The sequence below is a fragment of the Xyrauchen texanus genome, chromosome 41 (assembly GCF_025860055.1).
Source record: "Xyrauchen texanus isolate HMW12.3.18 chromosome 41, RBS_HiC_50CHRs, whole genome shotgun sequence".
Lineage (NCBI taxonomy): Eukaryota > Metazoa > Chordata > Actinopteri > Cypriniformes > Catostomidae > Xyrauchen > Xyrauchen texanus.
In genome coordinates, this window is record NC_068316.1 from 7280925 (window position 1) to 7302151 (window position 21227).

Genomic DNA, 21227 nt, shown 5'->3' on the forward strand with positions numbered 1-21227 from the left:
TGAAAAATGACGCCAAATGTACACCCGGCGTGTCAATAAGCGACGAAACTGCCCAAGCGTCCGTATGTGACAAGTTGGGGTGAGAATGGCAGACGCTTTTATCCAAAGCGACTTACAGTGCACTTATTACAGGGACAATCACCCCGGAGCAACCTGGAGTTAAGTGCCTTGCTCAAGGACACAATGGTGGTGGCTGTGGGGATCGAACCAGTGACCTTCTGATGAACAGTTATGTGCTTTAGCCCACTACGCCACCACCACTCCTTACTAAATATGTGTATTTAAAGGAATATTCCGGGTTCAGAACAAATGAAGCTCAGTCCACAGCATTTGTGGCATAATATTGATTACCACAAAAAAATTATTTTGACTCGTCCCTCCTTTTCTTTTAAAAAAAATAAAATAAAAATTGAGGTCACAATGAGGCACTTACAGTGGAAGTGAATGGGGCCAATTTTTGGAACAGTGAGTGTTTTAGCATTTATGGATTGGCCCCATTGACTTTTGAAAAGGAGTCAAACATTTTTTTTGTGCTAACCAACATTATGCCACAAATGCTGTTAATCAAGCTTAACTTGAAGTGAACCCGGAATATGTCTTTAAATATACAAAACATTTTTACTGGTAAAATATTGCTGAAAAGACATTAAAAACCCCTATTATAAGTTTTAAAAACAAATGTGTTTGGGAAGATTTATTTTTATTTCTTTTTTACTTTATGTATAGTATTTCTCAAAAAAAATTATATTCTTCTCAAATCATTGTCAATAAACAGCAGCTTCCCTTTTTAAAAACGTACCCCACGTGGTGTGTCAACATGCCCGCTTTGTTTTAAAGTGCGTTTTGTCTAGTTTGTCGCGTCTGATTTGGGTTTAGTTGCTTCTTTTTTCCCCCCCTATGTCTTTCCTGGAGAGTTCTAGATAGATTTTTTGGGTGTCTGTGGTTTTTTGCGTTTTGGTGTGTTATAAGACGGTGCTCGATCTCTCCCTCCCTCTTTCTCTCTCCTGTCCTGCACCGCGCTCACACACGCGCACAGAGCGTCTTCTCCAGATCTTCATGTCACCCACTTTTATCCTGCTATTCCCAGCTCATCCTGTCTTTTGTGCACGGAAGAAAGACTTTAAAAGCGAAGGAAGGATAACGGAGTTCTTTTGTCGCCCATCAGTGGAGTTTTTTTCTTTGTGCGTCCACATGGAGAGATGCTGATGGTGATGCGCTTCTGGAGATGTGCGGATGCTGAGGCAGGGCTGTGTTTTAGTGCGACTTGAGTGAGACAACATCAGCAGAAAAGAAGTTTGGAAGAAGAAAAAAAAAAGAAAAAAAAGAAAGAGAAGCGGTTGGGGCCCAGGCCAAAAATTCACTCACAAAACCATTGGACTTTTTCCTCTCATCTGTACGGGTCCCTCGCCAGCTTTCAAAATTTCGCCCAAAAGTAGACAAGAGGACCGGCCGGTCCTGACACGACTCGTCAGCAGGAAGCGGATGATCGTGGCTGGGGTGCTCGGCGTTGTCATGATCTTAGTGCTGGTGATCCTAATACCGGTTTTGGTGAGTTCCGCCGGGACCTCCGCCGCGCACTACGAGATGCTCGGCACCTGCAGAATGGTTTGCGACCCTTATGGCACCAAATCTCCTACCAGCACGGTCTCAGCAGACACGGTCCGGGACAGCAACCTTATGCAGTCGTTACCAACTTTTATACAAGGTCCGAAAGGTGAACCAGGGCGCCCGGGCAAAGCCGGACCGAGGGGCCCGCATGGGGAACCGGGGCCACCTGGACCTCCCGGGGAGAGAGGAGAACCGGGCCGACCTGGATTACCGGGACAACCGGGACCGAATGTGGCCACCGGTGCCATCAGCGCGGCTACTTACAGCACCGTTCCCAAAATAGCCTTTTACGCAGGGCTCAAAAAGCAACACGAGGGCTACGAGCTGCTGAAGTTTGACGATGTGGTCACGAATCTCGGGAATCATTACGACCCTACGACTGGGAAATTCACCTGCTCCATACCGGGAATTTACTTCTTTACTTACCATGTGCTCATGCGGGGAGGAGACGGAACCAGCATGTGGGCTGATCTGTGTAAAAACAACCAGGTGATCGCGCGCACACACAACACTCACCAACACACACCACTTTATGTGTTAAAATATTCTGCACATCAGAGGAATGGCATATGAACCAAGTTCTTTCTTTCTTTCTTTCTTTCTTTCTTTCTTTCTTTCTTTCTTTCTTTCTTTCTTTCTTTCTTTCTTTCTTTCTTTCTTTCTTTCTTTCTTTCTTTCTTTCTTTCTTTCTTTCTGTGCATAGAAGACTGTGTGCCTGTTCAGGTTATATTTAGGCGGTATCTGACCTATTCAAATAAAAAACATTTTTCAGGAGGCTGTTGACACATCTGGGATAAAAGTATCAGACCATTAAAACATTTTTTGATGTCAGTTATCAAGTTTTTGTATTAAATATAAAAAATAATATAATAATATATAAGTGATGTTTGTGTGTGTGTGTGTATATATATATATATATATATATATATATATATATATATATATATATATATATATATATATATATATAGATATATATATATACATACATACACACACACACTATAAAATATTATTATATTATATGTCATAACATAATATTGATGGATAGGAAACAATGAATAATTATGTTTAGTAATATAATAATATAACGATAATAATAATAATAATAATAATAATAATTATTATTATTATTATTATTATTATTATTATTGTATAACAGTCTTATTACTTTAATTGTTGTCAGAATATTTTATTCCAGTACCAGTTAATTAATTTACAAACTTTTAATAACATATTCGGATGCTCTGGTTTGAGAGATACATTTTAAAACAATGAATAGAGTCTTTCTACCAGATGTTCTGCTGTTGAAAATTAATAATTAATATTTATCATTTATGAAAACTGCTTTTGTCTGATGATATTAAATTAATTTTTTTATTTTCTATTTTTCTCAAAGCGGCATTAAACTTGAGTTAAAGGAGTGATTTGGGTTTCCGCATGGTGAAAATGAATGACTTAAATAAAAACACTTAAACTGTTAATAGATTCAACAGCGTCAGTGAGTTCAAGCAGTTTTCCATGTACCATACAACACAGCACAAGAGATACGTAATGAACAGCCTCATTATATATACTATATTAAAGGCATTTTTGCAGGCATTAAGCTGTCTGTGTTCCTGAAATTAAGTTTACCTGGGTAAAATTGTAAATGTAGTTTTACCCATGTGCATACTGTAAAATGGTCATATATTTCATATTTCTCAGACATATGGCTATTTTACAGTATGCAATGATTGATTATATTTGTTCTCCATTAAAACCATGTTTGTCATATTTTGAATTGGTTTGTTGTCATTGTTATATACATGGCACTGTTTCAAGTCCTGGTGCATTTAAAGGCATCATTCCATGCTTTTCTGTGATACTAAAGGTCTGGGGGTGTGTCTATCATTAGACTATATAGATATATGGTATACTAATGATATAGTGGGACAATAACATAATAAACATTGTTATTTTTTTGTTATGCACAAAAGGCCATAATCGAAATCTCCAAACCTCAAATCTCACTCTTTTTTTTTTTTTTGGGATGGGTCTCTCTTATCTGCTTACGCCTTTAGGCATGGGAAGCATATATAATACTCAGCAATTTTGGGGTTTGACATCCAGAGCTTTTGAATGTTGAACTAAACATTCCTTTCCTCCCGCAGGTCCGCGCTAGTGCCATCGCCCAAGACGCGGATCAAAACTATGACTACGCCAGCAACAGTGCCGTTCTTCACCTGGAGCCAGGAGATGAAGTCTACATCAAACTAGATGGGGGCAAAGCCCACGGGGGCAACAACAACAAGTACAGCACCTTCTCTGGTTTTATCATATACGCCGATTAGGACATACGCACCAACTACTCACCTCTCCAGAATGGTCTCTTCTTCTCCTTCACTATTCCTCCGCTTTTATTTTTCCTTCGGGCCTGGGGCAAGTAGACAGACCTGCTCAAACCCCCTCATCATTAGTGTATAGGTGTGGGTGAGAAGGCAGAAAGCAATGCCCTGTAATCCAAAAATCAAGAATGAACCAAATACGGCCCAGGAACCAGCACTTCATCACAAAGAGGAAAGATTTACACTCGAAAATATGTAAAGAAGAATCGGCAAAGAAGAATCTAAGGGAGTTACTGGAGTTCTGTGTCTATTTATGTCTGTGACTATCAAAGAAGCCTGTGAGATATTTTATAATGTGTAATCTGACATAATCAGTTATATGTGCAATAAAGTATACTACAATACTTGTTATTCAAATACACTTACTGTTCGTAATAATCAGGCCATCTCAGTAATGCCAGGCAAATCAGATGCTTAAATGAGTTTCATGTTGCTTTAATTTCCTAATATGCGTATCATGGAGCATTTGCACGAATTATGTCAAAATCAAATGTAACCGGATCGAAATGTACCTCTTGTGTTCCTATTGCACAATATACAGTGGGGTCCAAATGTCTGAGACCACATTGAAAATCTGGCATTCATAACCTGATTTAAAAAGTTTAGTTTAGTATTTTGACAAATGTAAAACAAAGACATTTTATGGTTTCAAATAAATAATATAAAAAATGGTGCCCTTTTGCACTAATACTCCATTAAACGAAAGACCTACAAAGCCAACGATTTAAAAAATCTGGACATTTTTCATTGAAACCTTGTGACTTTGACCATGTTAACTCTGTACAGAAGGTCAGATTTCCTTGCTTCAATTGAAGCACACAAGATGCTCATTGGAACATTCTCAAATCATGCTGGTTAACAGGAATCATCAGGTTTTGCACAAACTTATAAAGTCCATGCCAGCTCGAGTGCATGTTGTCATTTAACCAAAAGAGGGACGTACCAAATATTACGAAACTGTGAAATTCATGTATTTGTATTTTTTTATGAATCTTCTTTTCCACCCAATTTGTTATGCCGATAATTTACTGTAATTTGTAGTGAAAACATTGGTCTCAGACTTTTGGACCCCACGGTACATCTGCTATTCGTCCTTGACTGTTTGTGAGTGCTAATTATGAATTAGGACCATAATACCTTGGTTGCAATGGCTTGCAGTGAAATATACCAGAATAGTTCATGCTTTCAGCCTTTTACTGTAGTCTGCAGTATTAGGGTGTCAAAACTATAGAATTTGTTTTCTTTTTTGTGTCTGTGTAATGTAAGCTGGCATCTTTTATTGCACACAGACATACTAGACAGAAAAGGAATATGTTTTCTTGTGATATTTAGAACACTATGCAGAGTATGGGTGTTAATATGTAAATGTGTATCTATCTTCAGAGATTTCCAGAATGTGATTTATTAATATTGCATCTTATTTTCAGTGTAAATATGGTAATGGGTAGTTTATTTTTTCCTTTTCAATGTGAAACTCTTTGGAGAGCATGGGTGACCGCCATGTAACAGTCTCTCGCTCTCTCGGCTCCAGGTTCGGGTGCAGAGGAATGTGTGTGACGAATTCAAATCTGAGGATTATTTTTTTTCCTGTCTTGCTGCTGTAATTCTCATTCACATCTCCAAACCCTTCAAACAAATTTTCCATTAAATGGAAGTTTTGATCAGTTATGTGCATTTTCCTTATTTATGTGGATAAACAGGTGATCTATCAATGGGTTGAATTTTTAAATGAACATTAATTAGTAATAACTGGTTCATAATCTATTATAAGATGTCACTCCTGACTTTAAAGTCAACATGAAATGACATTCGCAACCCATTTTGCTTCTGAAATGTGACGTATTTCTGAGTGAAACAGGAAATGCTGGAGTGGGACTTGATTTAATCCATCAGGAATTGGATTGGATCATGAAAAGTGCATGTTTCGAAATAGAAAAGAACCGGCATTTAATAAATGGGTTAGTGATTTACATGATTATAAAAAGTCTGCATTATTTAAAATAGTACCCATAAAAAATGTCTTACTAGTTATTTGGCTATTGGTTAACATTAGCCAATAGCCTGTGCAACCTTGATGACATCAGCCGAAAAGGAAAGTCATTTCAGAGGCAAAGCAAGTTATTACATTCTGATAAAACACCAGTAAGACTACATTAGTTTCTTCTGAATAATATGCACCACAATAAAATCAGGAACACGTATTAAGAAAGTAAATAGGATTAACTTTGATTTCATGTTGATTTAAGGCCTAAAACATGTTTACGCAAGTACGTGTACGCAGATGCGAGCACTTAGCCAACGCATTGTCAACTTGAAGTTCAGTTGAATATGCTTAAAGGGATAATTCACCCAAAAATGAATATTCTGATTTACTCACCCTCATGCCATCCCAGATGTCTATGACTTTCATTCTTCTGAACACAAATAAATATTTTTAGAAGAATATCTCAGCTCTGTAGGTCCGCACAATGCAAGTGAATGGGTACCAACATTTTTAAGCTCCAAAAAGCAAATAAAGGCAGCATAAATGTAATCCATAAGACTCCAGTGGTTAAATCAATATCTTCAGAAGTGATATGATAGCTGTGGGTGAGAACAGGTCAATAATTAAGCTTTATTCATATAAAATCTCCTTCAAAGAAGAAGAATGTGATATTAAAAGTGGATATTGATAGTAGGACCTAAATACTGATCTGTTTCTCACCCACACCTACAATATAATATTGTTTCTGAAGATATGGATTCAACCACTGGAGTCTTATGGATTACTTTTATGCTGCATTTATGTCCTTTTGGAGCTTTATCATTTTGGTACCCATTCACTTGCATTGTATGGACCTACAGAGCTTAGATATTCTTCTAAAATGTTTGCTTGTCTTCTGCAGACGAAAGAAAGTCATACACATCTGGGATGCATGAGGTTGAGTCAATTCTGAGAGAATTTTGGGTGAACTATCCCTTTAATGTGCATTCTTGCATTACTGTGGCTGTAACAAACCTCAGTACTCAGAGGGTGATCGAGTTACCTTCAAAAGTCTGTGCCATTGGGGCCTGGGTAGCTCAGCGAGTAAAGACGCTGACTACCACCACTGGAGCCTGCAAAGTAAATTCAGCCAGGTTTCCTAAGCAACCAAATTAGCCCGGTTGCTAGGGAGGGTAGAGTCACATGGGGTAACCTCCTCGTGGTCGTTATAATGTGGTTCTCGCTCTCAGTGGGGCACGTGGTGAGTTGTGCGTGGAGAACAGCATGAAGCCTCCACATGCCATGTCTCCGTGGTAACGCACTCAACAAGGCATGTGATAAGAAGCGCGGATTGACTGTCTCAGATGCGGAGGCAACTGAGATTCATCCTCCGCCCCCCGAATTGAGGCAAGTCACTATGCTACCACGAGGACTTAGAGTGCATTGGGAATTGGGCATTCCAAATTGGGGAGAAAAAAACAAACAAACGTACGTGCCATTAAATTGGATGTGTTATTATTCAGATTAAAGTTGCTATAAACTTACTTGCTCAGCAATATGCTCTTTAAACAGTTGTTTTGCTATTACTGTAGTAGTTGGCTTGAAATAAAATACTCACAGTAGAAGCAGAGAGATCACACTAATATCTGCTATAGTGCCCCGTGTGGCACCGTTGAGACTGCAATGCATACTTGTGTAGTGGTATGAAAAGCTGTTTGAAACATTTTGGAAATGTTTACTAGTGTCTGCCTTCACGTACAGTTGTGGCCAAAAATATTGGCACCCTTGGTTAATATGAGCAAAGAAAACATCTGCATTGTTTATCCTTTTGATCTTTCATTAAAAACATTCACCAAAATCTGACATTTAATTGATGTAAAACTATTGAAGAGGGGAATATCTCATTTTTCTCCAAAACACATTGGCCACAATTATTTGCACCCCTACAAATTCTTATGAGTAAAATATATCTGAATTATGTTCCCATTCATATTTTAAAAAAATGTAGTGCACCTGGGTGACTAGGAACATGAAATTGTTCAGCCATGACTTCCTGTTTCACAGGGGTATAAATATGAGGTAGCACACAGGCTAAATTCATCAGTCAGTTTGTTAGATTAAAGAAGACAGTACTGATGTGCGGTAAATGGTTGTTGAGCTTCACAAAATGGGAAGTGGCTATAAGAAAATAGCTTAAGCATTGAACATGCAAATTTCCACCATCAGGGCAAAAATTAACAAGTTCCAATCAACTGGAGATGTTATGAATCGGCCTGGAAGAGGATGTGCGTCTATATACATCTTGAATGTTGTGAGGATGTTTTTCTGCCAGAGGTCCTGGACATCTTGTTCAGAGACAGGGCATCACGGACTCTATAAAAATACCAACAGATATAAAATCTAAACCTGACTGCTTCTGCCAGAAAGCTTACAATGGGCCCTGGTTGGATCTTCCTGCAGGACAACGATCCAAAACAAACATCAAAATCAACACAAAAATGGTTCACTGACCACAAAATCAAGGTTCTTCCAAGGTCATCCCAGTCCCATGACTTGAACCCCATAGAACATTTGAAGGGTGAACTGAAGAGGAGAGTCCACCAACATGGACCTCTGAATTTGAAGCATCAGGAGAGATTCTGTATGGAGGAATGTCTCAGATCCCTTGCCAGGTGTTCTCCAACATCATAAGTTATTATAGAAGAAGACTCAGAGCTGATATCTTGGCAAAGGGAGGTTGCACAAAGTATTGAATAAAAGGGTGCCAATAATTACGGTCAATGTGATTTGGAGAAAAATATTTATTTAATAATGAGATATTTCCGGTTTCAATTGCTTTACTTCAATTAAAGAACAGATTTTTGTGAATTTCTTGAATGAAAGATCAAACAATTCAGATTTTGACTTCTTTGCGCATATTTACCAAGGGTGCCAATATTTGGGTTCAATACAAGTTAAGATCAATTGACAGCATTTGTGGCTTAATCTTGATTACCACAAAAAAAAACAATAGTTTTTGTTTTATCCCCTTTTCTCCCAAATTGGAATGCCCAATTCCCACTACTTAGAAGGTCCTCATGATTGCACGGTTACTTGCCTCAATCCAGGTGGTGGAGGACAAGTCTCAGTGGTCTCCGCTTTTGAGACCATCAATCTGGGCATCGTATCACGTGGCCTGCTGTGCATGTCAGCCCCATTGAGAGCGCGAACCACTAATCGTGACCACGACGAGGTGACTATACCCTCCCTAGCAACCGGTCCAATTTGGTTGCTTAGGAGACCTGGCTGGAGTCACTCAGCACACCCTTGATTCGAACTTGCGACTCCAGGAGTGAAATGGGGATTTTTTTTAAAGATTTTAATGGCAGCACTTAATTCTTTTGTTTAAACTAATGTATTATTTGAGCTGCAAAGCATTTTTTTTTTGGTCAGTCATTTTAGAGTTTTACATTACATCGTCATGGCAATGAAGTTGTACAATTTGCCTATGACTTTACACAGAAAAGGATAGTAAGTGATTTTATCACACTAAATAAACATGTATTTTATTTACTTATTGTGGCTGTTTGAAACAGTAAGTATTTTAACATTTATGGGCTGGCCCCATTTACTTCCATTGCCTCACTGGAACCCAGATTTTTGGACCAGAAATACTCTTTCTGAGGAATGTAGAAGAATAATAAAATAAGAACTTGCAAATGGTTTCTCTATGCTAGAATTTTTTTTTTTTGACCATCTATCACACTAAAAGGGTAAATATTTGATTTGTGGAGTTTGGGCTTTATAAGATTCTTCGGCACTCTCAGATAAAAATTTTGACAGGATGAATGGTGAAGGTCACACTGAGGACATATTCAAGTTAACACTCCAGATGGAGGTCTGGCTTCTACAGCTGTGAATGAACGGGAATAAATCACTCAAGATGAAATGGGTCTTTTAATAACACCAACCAGACACTGGACATATGACATTAATACAGATGGATATATTTTCTCTCACTATGTCATTTTGGACACTATACAACTCTCTCAGTTGGTATAAAACATCATCTTTGTTGTCCGTTTGTGCATAAAATATTATTTCAGAGGCGAGCTGTTTGTGACTGGGCCGATCAGTGAGGGGTCAAACAGGAGTCAACTCTGTGTGTAAAACATTCACAGACCTGTAAGATCCTTGACATAAAGATGGCCTTTTATAATAAGGTCCACACACACACACACACACACACACACACACACACACACACACACACACACACACACACACACACACACACACACACACACACACACACACACACACACACACACACACACACGTTGTGTTTCCATGTTTTATGGGGACTTTCCATAGACATAATGGTTTTTATACTGTACAAACTTTATATTCTATCCCCTAATCCTAACCCTACCCCTAAACCTAACCCTCACAGAAAACTTTCTGCATTTTTACATTTTCAAAAAACATAATTTAGTATGATTTATAAGCTGTTTTCCTCATGGGGACCGACAAAATGTCCCCACAAGGTCAAAAATTTCGGGTTTTACTATCCTTATGGGGACATTTGGTCCCCACAAAGTGATAAATACACACTCACACACACACACACACACACACACACACACACACACACACACACACACACACACACACACACACACACACACACACACACACACACACACACACACACACTCACACACACACACACACACACACACACACACACACTCTCTTTCTCTCTCTCTTTCGCCTTTTTCCCACTTTTTCATCTTTTTCAAAGTTTCTTATTTGTTTTAATTGCTTTGATGGAGTTGATCATATATTTCGGCATGGAGGAGTCTCACGAAACCTGTCAAAAATGTGTCTGGTTCATTTCGAAATCAATAGAAAGAAATAGAAATTATATTTTGCATAAAAGAAAGAAGCCTGTTTTGGACCATTAAAATTTCTGCATTGTGACAAAATTTTCATGATCAGTTTCCCCTTACCCCAAAAAAATATACAGATATATATATACAGGTATATATACAAATTGTGAATTAATATATATATATATATATATATCTGTATAATTTATTTAAAAAGTATATTTTTTAAAATGCATTTAAGTATTTGCACAAGTGCACTGAATAAAAGTGCTGGATTTACTAAAATATATATGTAGTATTTTAAGCAAAGTATTTTTATGTCAGCATAACTAGAAAACCTTTGTTAGATACACAAATGTATCAGTTCACTTTATCAGGGGGAACACTAATCACCCCAATGGTATTATTACACAAAACAACTAATTACAGGATAACAACATCAATAATACTAAAAAGAGCTAAAATGAATGATTATCCATTATATATCTATATGAATATTAATAACAACTAATTTAATGGCCCAATAAGTTTTTTTGACCAAACAAATGTTCCTAAATTATTAAAGTGCAAGGGCTTATGGGTATTCCCCCTACAACCTCAGTTCTGTTACTTGATCGAATGAGTTGGCATTACTTAAAATCTTAATTTGATTGATTTTAAGCCAAAAAAGTTCAAGGACTCTTATATATCTTTACTTTATGTATCGCTCTAAGTTCACCTTGGATTTAATATTTGGTATTGTACACATTAATGCAAATTAAGTAAAGATACATTATTTAGAAAGATGTACATTTCTGAGTATAATCATTTATTTGAATATTTGTTTTCAGTGCAGTAAAAAAATCTAAACGTTTATTTAATATTTAATTTCATAAATGTATGAATGTACACAATAATGATAATTCAATCAGAATCATCATCGAAAATAATGAGAATTAGACAAGAGTTAAAAAGTCAAACATCCAGACACATTAACTTAATAAAAATTTGTGTGGACAATTAATTCCCAAAATAAAAAGAGACCTTAACCTCCTATTTACTATGATCCCCTAAGCTTATTTTTATAATCATCTCTAAATGTTTATAGATAAAACATATATATAATATATGGGCAAGAACTGACCTTTTTTCCAATAATCAGCTTTCATGCCCCCTTCTATTCCAAAGGTCACAGGGTGAACCTTCTGAATATGATTCCAGGGCTCAAAGGATTTGTACAGGGTCAGTTACACATCCAGTTGAGGCAGGACTCTTGGAAGCCAAGGCCAGAAATGACACAGGTCATTTTTTCTCTTTTTGGTGATGGAAAACAAAATCTCTTTTCTGCCCCTGAACGGATATCATTCATCACCAAGAACCCTTTTCAAGATGCCACCTGTTCAGCTGACACTCTCTGGCCATTCTCAGGGGCGACCATGACTGAAACATCACTCAGCATTAGTCATCTTTCACCCACAATATCATCCTTAACATGAGGAGTTTTCAATACATGTTTCGGTAATAAAATTAGACATGCCGGTATGTGAATGTCTCTTAAACTTAAACAGCACATTTTTGTCAATGAATGAGGTCTGACTGAAAAGCCCTGACAGTTTTTTAATAATTTTTCAGTTCCTTATTCACTGATTGGATGGATCTAATTGATCAGATGAGTGATTGGCTCTAACGCAGAATGGGCGTGGAGATTAGTTCAAAATGACCAATCACAGTTTGAATGTTGGATAAAATCCCTGAATACCTGAGTATCTGAAAATAAAGAAATAATCACAAGGTTTTGTTTTGTAATAATAAACATAATCCGCTCCATCTTAGCTTTCACATCTTATTTGCCTTTCTGCACTTTCAAACTTGGCTGGTCAGGATTGGTTATGAGACTCGAGTCCAGAACAATGGTGTTTGGCATCAGTGATGTCAAATCTTCCACAATTTTACTGCATGTTGCTTTATTGCTCGAGAAAATTTGGAGTATAGCATACAAGTCACTTTTATGGAGGTTTTGTTTTCTCTTTGACTACACATATTCGCTATATACTTTAATTTTATGCGAAAGAGCAGTTCTGAACATTCTTGAAAACATCTCCTTTTATGTTCCACTGAATACAAAAAGCCATAAGGGTCTGGAACGACTTGTAGGTGAGTAAAATAATATTTTTAATTTTCATGTCTGGGTAAACATTTCCTTCAGTAGAAATCTAAACTTCATAGGAAGCAGCCAGGGTTTGAGAAGCATTTATGCAACCTAAATTCACACATATGCCCTAAAAGGTGGATACGTTTAAATTTGAGCTCTAGACATGAATTTATAGCCCACATCTTTACAAAACCACCATCCACATTTTATGAGCTAATTATGCAAACGCTAAATAAAATTGCCACTCTCAGAAAGGTCATCCCCACATCGAGAGAGACTTATGACTGGGTTGCTCAGATCATATGATGCCCTGCATTAGTAACTGTGAGCAGACACTATCATAACTTCAGCTGCAAAATGCCAGAGATAAACCAAATTGTAGAGAGCTAAGCAATTTTGTTCTAAAAAACAACAGGTTTGTCTGGAGCTTTGTTAGACACACTTATGGGGTAGATGCTAAAATAGTTTGACTGGATCTTAAGGAATCTTTATAGCTGTTTGCATCTGTGTCCTAAGCTTACCAGAAATGCTTCTGTGAGTTTAAATCCACTCTTCTGTGTCTCGCAACTGTTGTGTTGGCCCAGAAAACCTACATCCTATTTCCATTCTCTTGTCATTTTTCATTTGTCATTTTCTAGGTGTATGTATGTGAATCTGTATATAAGAGATACAGAATCTGGTGTTGGTTAAAAATAGAACTGTATGAATTTGTCATTGGTGAGATGGGGCAGGATTAGTTTATGTGTGGTCAATTAATTAAAAAACTGGAATCAAATGTATTATGATATGATACATTTATACCATATAAATTGTAACCCTAACCCTAACTCTAACCTTTAACCCTAATCCTAACACTAACCGTAATCCTAACCCTAACTCTAACTCTAAACCTAATCCTAACCCTAATTTTAACTCTAACCCAAATCCTAATCCTAACCCTAACTCTGACCCTAATCCAAACCCTAACCCTAATTTAAACCTAACTCTAACCCTAACCCTAACCCTAATCCTAACCCTAACTCTAACCAAAATCCTAACTCTAACCCTAACTATAACCCTAACCCTAACCCTAACTCTAATCCTAACCCTAACACTAACTCTAACCCTAATACTAACCCTAATCCTAACCCTAACCATAACTCTAACCCTAATCCTAATCTTAACCCTAACTCTAATCCTAACCCTAACCCTAACTCTAACCCTAACCCTAAACCTAACCCTAACCCTAACTCTAACCCTAACTCTAACCCTAATCCTAACCCTAACTCTAACCTTTAACCCTAACTCTAAACCTAACCCTAATCCTAACTCTAACCCTAACCCTAATCCTAACCCTAACTCTAACCCTAACCTTAACCCTAACTGTAACCCTAACCATAATCCTAAACCAAACCCAAACTCTAATACTAACCCTAACACTAACTCTAACACTAACCCTAACTCTAACCCTAACCCTAACATTAACTCTAACCCTAATCCTAATCCTAACCCTAACCCTAACTCTAACTCTAACCCTAATCCTAACCCTAACCCCACCTCTAACCCTAACTCTAACCCTAATCTTAACCATAACTCTAACTCTAACCCTAATCGTAACCCTAACCCTAACTCTAACTCTAACTAAACTCTAACCCCAATCCTAACCCTAACCATAATCCTAAACCAAACCCTAACTCTTATACTAACCCTAACTCTAACCCTAATCCTAACCCTAACCATAATCCTAAACATAAAACTGACTCTAATACTAACCCTAACACTAACTCTACACCTAACCCTAACCCTAACTCTAATCCTAACCTTAATACTAACTCTGACCCTATTCCTAACCCTAATCCTAATCCTAACTCTGACCCTAATCCTAACCCTAACCCTAACACTAACTCAAACCCTAATCCTAATCCTAACCCTAAGCCTAACTCTAACCCTAACCACAATCCTTAACCTAACCCTAACTCTAATACTAACCCTAACACTAAACCTAACCCTAACTCTAACCCTATTCCATACCCTAACGCTAATCTTAACCCTAACACTAACTCTAACCCTAATCCTAACCCTAACCCTAATCCTAACTCTAACCCTAATCCACACCCTAACCCTGACCCTAACCCTAACCGTAATCCTAACCCTAACTCTAACCCTAACCCTAACATTAACCATTACTCTAACCCTAATCCTAACCCTAATCCTAACACTAACTCTAACTTTTAACACTCACTCTAACAACCTAACCCTAACCCTAACTCTAACCCTAATCCTAACCCTAACTCTAACCCTAATCCTAACCCTAACTCTAACCCTAACCATAAACCTAAACCTAACCCTAACTATAATACTAACCCTAACACTAACTCTAACCCTCACCCTAACACTAACTCTAACCCTATTCCATACCGCAACTCTAATCCTAACCCTAACACTAACTCTAAACCTAATCCTAACCCTAGCCCTAACCCTAACCCTAACTCTAATGCTAACCCTAATCCTAACCCTAACCCCAACACTAACCCTAACCCTAACTCTAACCCTAATACTAACCCTAACTCTGACTCTAACCCTAATCCTAACCCTAACCCTAACTTTAACTCGAACTCTAACCCTAATCCTAACCCTTACCATAATCCTAAACCTAACCCTAACTCTAATACTAACCCTAACCCTAACAATAACTCTAACCCTAATCCTAACCCTAAACCTAACCCTAACCATAAATCTAATCCTAACCCCAACACTAACTCTGACGCTAATCCTAACCCTAATCCTAACCCTAACTCTAACTCTAATCCTAATCCTAACCCTAACCCTAACTCTAACCCTAACCATAATCCTAAACCTAACCCTAACTCTAATACTAACCCTAACATTAACTCTAACCCTAACACTAACCCTAACCCTAACTCTAACCCAATTCCATACCCTCACTCTAATTCTAACCCTAACACTAACTCTAACCTTAAACCTAAACCTAGCCCTAACCCTAACTCTAACTCTAACCCTAACCCTAATCTTAACCCTAACCCCAACTATAACCCTAACCCTAACTCTAAACCTAACCGTAAGCCTAACCCTAACTCTAACCCTAACCGTAATTATAACCCTAACTCTAACCCTTACTCTAACCGTAATCCTAACCTTAACTCTAACCTTTAACCCTAACTCTAAACCTAACCCTAACCCTAACTCTAACCCTAATCCTAACCTAACTCTAACCCTAATCCTAACCCTAACTCTGACCCTAATCCTAACCCTAACCCTAACTCTAACATTAACCATAATCCTGCACCTAACCCTAACTCTAATACTAACCCTAACACCTTGTTGGAGATAACTAGGGGGCAATGACCGCGTGGGGCCAGACCCAGAGGAAGTTCTCCCATTGATAACCACTTTCTCGGGCCCAGCGATGATATTGAATAACAGAATTAAGGAAGAGTTTAATAAGAGCCAACAAATACATGAGCCACTACAAGGACTGAAGATGGTCTCGGCATACAAGAAAAATACAAATCTGAAAGGTATGCTGGTGAGATCAAAATTCAACTCTGATTCATATAGACCTCGGGCTCGGACACCCAACATGAATTATGCTGATTTTCATAGGACGCTGAAGTATCTGAGAGTTAAAAAAGAGGGATATCCAATTGCAGACGATATTACTTTTTACACCAAAAATTTGGTGTATCTTATTTCATGTAAACAGTGTAACCTAAAATATGTAGGAGAAACAAAATATTCTATGGAAATTAGAATAAAACAACATGTGTATAACATTAAAAAGAATAACTGTAATACACAATTAGTCCTTCATTTTAAACAGCATGGAATACAAAACCTTCAAATTGCAGGTCTGCAAAGTAATCCTCAATGGTCCACTCAACAGAGACGTAGATCAGAATGGATGTGGATTAATAGATTGGGAACCCAATTTCCAGGGGGCTAAATGCTTGATTTCGATCGGGGAGAAGTACACTTTGATAATAGGGGACATTTTTTAGGGAGATGGGAGGAAAAATGGGGTTGTATATGTGTTTACATGTTTTTTGTGGGGGATAGATAGGGATAATATATCAAATTTAAAACAAATATATTTATATATATATATATATATGTATATGTATAGGGGAGTGACCGGTATTGAATAAAACCAACTTCTTTTATGTGTGTGGTTGTGCCCTTTAATTTAATAAATTTGGATATGGGTTGATTTTGATGGATTTTGAGCACTTATATGAAGAATAGCACTTATGGGACTTGATACCATTAACTTTTAAACTTTTTTATAAAATCCTTTTGAACTTGATTTTGAGCACTGATTAGAACTTGGTTTTTTAAATGTATAGCACTTAAGAGGTTTTTATTTGACAGCGGCAATCTCTCTGGTTTTAGTTCTGTATATTTATTTACTTTAATAAATATATTTATGAAATATATAATGTATCTATATCTATATTATTTATACATATGGGGGTGTGGGCACCTATTAATCTTAACCCTATTGTCATAAAATGACTCGACAAGAATATAAAACCCCTGCTATACAAGATTAATATCCATGTCTCTATTAATAGATCTATCCAATACTATAATTAGAGGGTGGCTTTGAAACCCAATCCCAATCCTAAACTGGCCTTAACCCCTCTGGTCCTCAATATGGACCCGTACTTTTGCTCTAGCTACAACTGAATTGGGCCTTAAAACTGACCCTAATCCTAGCTCTAAATCTAATCTTACTGGGCCCTAATGCTGTCCCAAAATCTATTATTGGACCCTAATGCTGACTCAAATCTTAGCCCTAACTCTAACTTTACTGGGCCCTAATGCTGTCTCTAATCTCAGCTCCTATTCTAGCCTTACTGGGTCTTAATGCTGTCCCAAAACCTAGCTCTAACCTTATTGGACCCTAATGCTGACCCGAACCCTAACCCTAACCCTAACCCTAACCCTAACCCTAACCCGAACCCTAACCCTAACCCTACTGGGGGGATCCTAACCCTAACCTAATTGGAAGATGGGAGGGTGGTGAAACCTGGGATAGTGGCAGAGTGGATCCCTAAGTGGGCTATGCCATCAGTGGTGAAGGTTTAACTGAAGAACCACCAAGGGCGACACGCGAGGTGGACAGGCCATGGGGATGAACTGATTACTACACCGGACCAGGTGAATCCCCTAACCAGGAGGGGAAGGGGTGAAGGGGATTCAAAAAGGGTAACATGAAGATATTTGGAGGGGGAGAATGGGTTAATAGGGAGAGGAATTCCAGTATGCATGTCTCCAATGTTGGTTTCCTAAAAAAATAGGAGAAATTTTTTTAAAAAAAAGTAATACATAATCTTCAAGAGTGGGGTATTAAGAGGGGGTGTCTCTCTCTATCTCTCTCTCTCTCTCTCTCTCTCTCTCACTGGGTAAATTGTTTATGGAGAAAGAAAAAATACAAAATAAACCAGAATCGTGAGCCAGTATTACCTAAAGGAAGAAAATAATATATTATATTCTTTTCCCGGCACATAAAAATAAAAACCATTTTTCCTGCACCTAACCCTAACTCTAACCCTAACCCTAACATTAACCATTACTCTAACCCTAATCCTAACCCTAATCCTAACACTAACTCTAACTTTTAACACTCACTCTAACCCTAACCCTAACTCTAACCCTAATCCTAACCCTAACTCTAACCCTAATCCTAACCCTAACTCTAACCCTAACCCTAACCCTAACTCTAACCCTAACCATAAACCTAAACCTAACCCTAACTATAATACTAACCCTAACACTAACTCTAACCCTCACCCTAACCCTAACTCTAACCCTATTCCATACCGCAACTCTAATCCTAACCCTAACCCTAACACTAACTCTAAACCTAATCCTAACCCTAGCCCTAACCCTAACTCTAATGCTAACCCTAATCCTAACCCTAACCCCAACACTAACCCTAACCCTAACTCTAACCCTAATACTAAACCTAACTCTGACTCTAACCCTAATCCTAACCCTAACCCTAACTTTAACTCGAACTCTAACCCTAATCCTAACCCTTACCATAATCCTAAACCTAACCCTAACTCTAATACTAACCCTAACCCTAACAATAACTCTAACCCTAATCCTAACCCTAAACCTAACCATAAATCTAATCCTAACCCCAACACTAACTCTGACGCTAATCCTAACCCTAATCCTAACCCTAACACTAACTCTAACCCTAATCCTAACCCTAACCCTAACTCTAACCCTAACCATAATCCTAAACCTAACCCTAACTCTAATACTAACCCTAACATTAACTCTAACCCTAACCCTAACTCTAACCCAATTCCATACCCTCACTCTAATTCTAACCCTAACACTAACTCTAACCTTAAACCTAAACCTAGCCCTAACCCTAACTCTAACCCTAACCCTAACCCTAACCCTAACTCTAAACCTAACCGTAAGCCTAACCCTAACTCTAACCCTAACCGTAATTATAACCCTAACTCTAACCCTTACTCTAACCGTAATCCTAACCTTAACTCTAACCTTTAACCCTAACTCTAAACCTAACCCTAACCCTAACTCTAACCCTAATCCTAACCCTAACTCTAACCCTAATCCTAACCCTAACTCTGACCCTAATCCTAACCCTAACCCTAACTCTAACATTAACCATAATCCTGCACCTAACCATAACTCTAATACTAACCCTAACACTAACACTAACCCTAACCCTAACCCTAACTCTAACCCTATTCCATACCCTAACTCTAATCCTAACCCTAACACTAACTCTAAACCTAATCCTAACCCTAGCCCTAACCCTAACTCTAACCCTAATCCTAACCCTAACCCCAACTCTAACCCTAACCCTAACTCTAACCTTAATTCTAACCCTATTCCATACCCTAACCCTAACCTTAACTCTAAACCTAACCCTTAACCGTTAACCCTTACCCTAAACCTAACCCTAATCCTAACCCTAACTCTAACCCTAACCCTAACTCTAACCCTAATCCTAACCCTAATCCTAACCCTAACTCTAACCTTTAACCCTAACTCTAAACCTAACCCTAACCCTAATCCTAACCCTAACCCTAATCCTAACCCTAACCCTAACCCTAATCCTAACCCTAACCCTAACCCTAGCCTAATCCTAACCCTCACCCTAACCCTAATGTCAATGAATTACATTAATCAATATTGGCTGAGAAAAGGCCCCAAATGAAAATAATTCAAAGATATTGCATGATTGCAGCAGATGAAAGCATTGAATAAAGTAAAAGTTGTATGTAATATGCACCTGGATTTAGATGTTGTTCACGCAGAATGCGTTCTTGAATTCTGTCTGCACTTAAATTTTCATTACTGGTTTATGTACATGTGCAGATTTACATCTTTGGCTGTTTCATGGTGTTTTGCTGTTTTTCAACATCTTGCTGTGTTTGCATTTCTATTAGTGCTGCCTCTTTAAGAAGCCTTGTCAAGGTAAATGTAGTGTCTCAAATATCCTAGAGGGGTCAGTCTGCATCCTGTAAGACTACTACAAGACACGCCCACTACAAGGCATGCACTACTACAAATTAAATCCCCTTCAAATAACAGGCACATTGCTAAAGTCTCACAACAGTTGGATGTCACATTCATACACTTTGTTTGTTGTGTTTATTTGAGTCCAACAGCAACCCTACACCTATCCCTAACCCAAACCTAACCCTTATCACAAACATTAAAACATTTATTTAAAAAGTTCTATTGAATACAATCATACCATTGTACCAGTAGGTGGTGACAGTGAGGGGAAAATGTGAATCACTTCACAGCTGAAAGCTATTAGTTTCATTAAACGAAGCTTAACATTGTCTTTGTGTTTGTTTTTGAGTTGCCAGTATGCAATAGACTGGCATGTCTTAATAGTCAATATTAGATAAAAAAGTAACTTTCTCTAGAAACTCATCAGTCAATCATTGTTTTTTAGTAATGAAGGCTAAACAATGCTTGAAATTGATTTTATGCAAAGATGTACACTACAGTCTAAAATGACAAAGAACAACTGGCTCTAACAAGGACATAAAGAGATGAAGGAGGCCAGATGTACAACTAAACAAGAGGGGAAGTACATCAGAGTCTCTAGTTTGAGAAATAGACGCCTCACATGTCCTCAGCTGACAGCTTCATTGAATTCTACCCGCTAAACAGTTTCATGTACAACAGTAAAGAGAAGACTCAGGGGGGCCTTACTTGGAGTGGTCATGTAGTGAGTATTCCAGGCTGTCTAGTGGGACACA

The 21227-nt window shown here is 37.9% G+C and overlaps 1 protein-coding gene across 1 annotated transcript; it reads left to right on the plus strand.

The window, feature by feature from the left end:
• The first annotated feature begins 1130 nt into the window (after nt 1-1130).
• c1ql3a (complement component 1, q subcomponent-like 3a) lies at nt 1131-4563 on the plus strand. The gene is made up of 2 exons (XM_052113722.1): nt 1131-2097; nt 3762-4563. Exons 1-2 carry the CDS (start codon nt 1483-1485, stop codon nt 3939-3941), a joined length of 795 nt encoding a protein of 264 aa, XP_051969682.1. The 5' UTR covers nt 1131-1482; the 3' UTR covers nt 3942-4563.
• Nucleotides 4564-21227: the final 16664 nt, after the last annotated feature.

Bases quoted from the DNA above. Each gene is read 5' to 3' on its own strand.
- c1ql3a (XM_052113722.1), top strand. From the start codon at position 1,483: ATGATCGTGGCTGGGGTGCTCGGCGTTGTCATGATCTTAGTGCTGGTG. The intron at 2,098-3,761 runs GTGATCGCGCGC...TTCCTCCCGCAG, and splicing joins ATCTGTGTAAAAACAACCAG to GTCCGCGCTAGTGCCATCGC.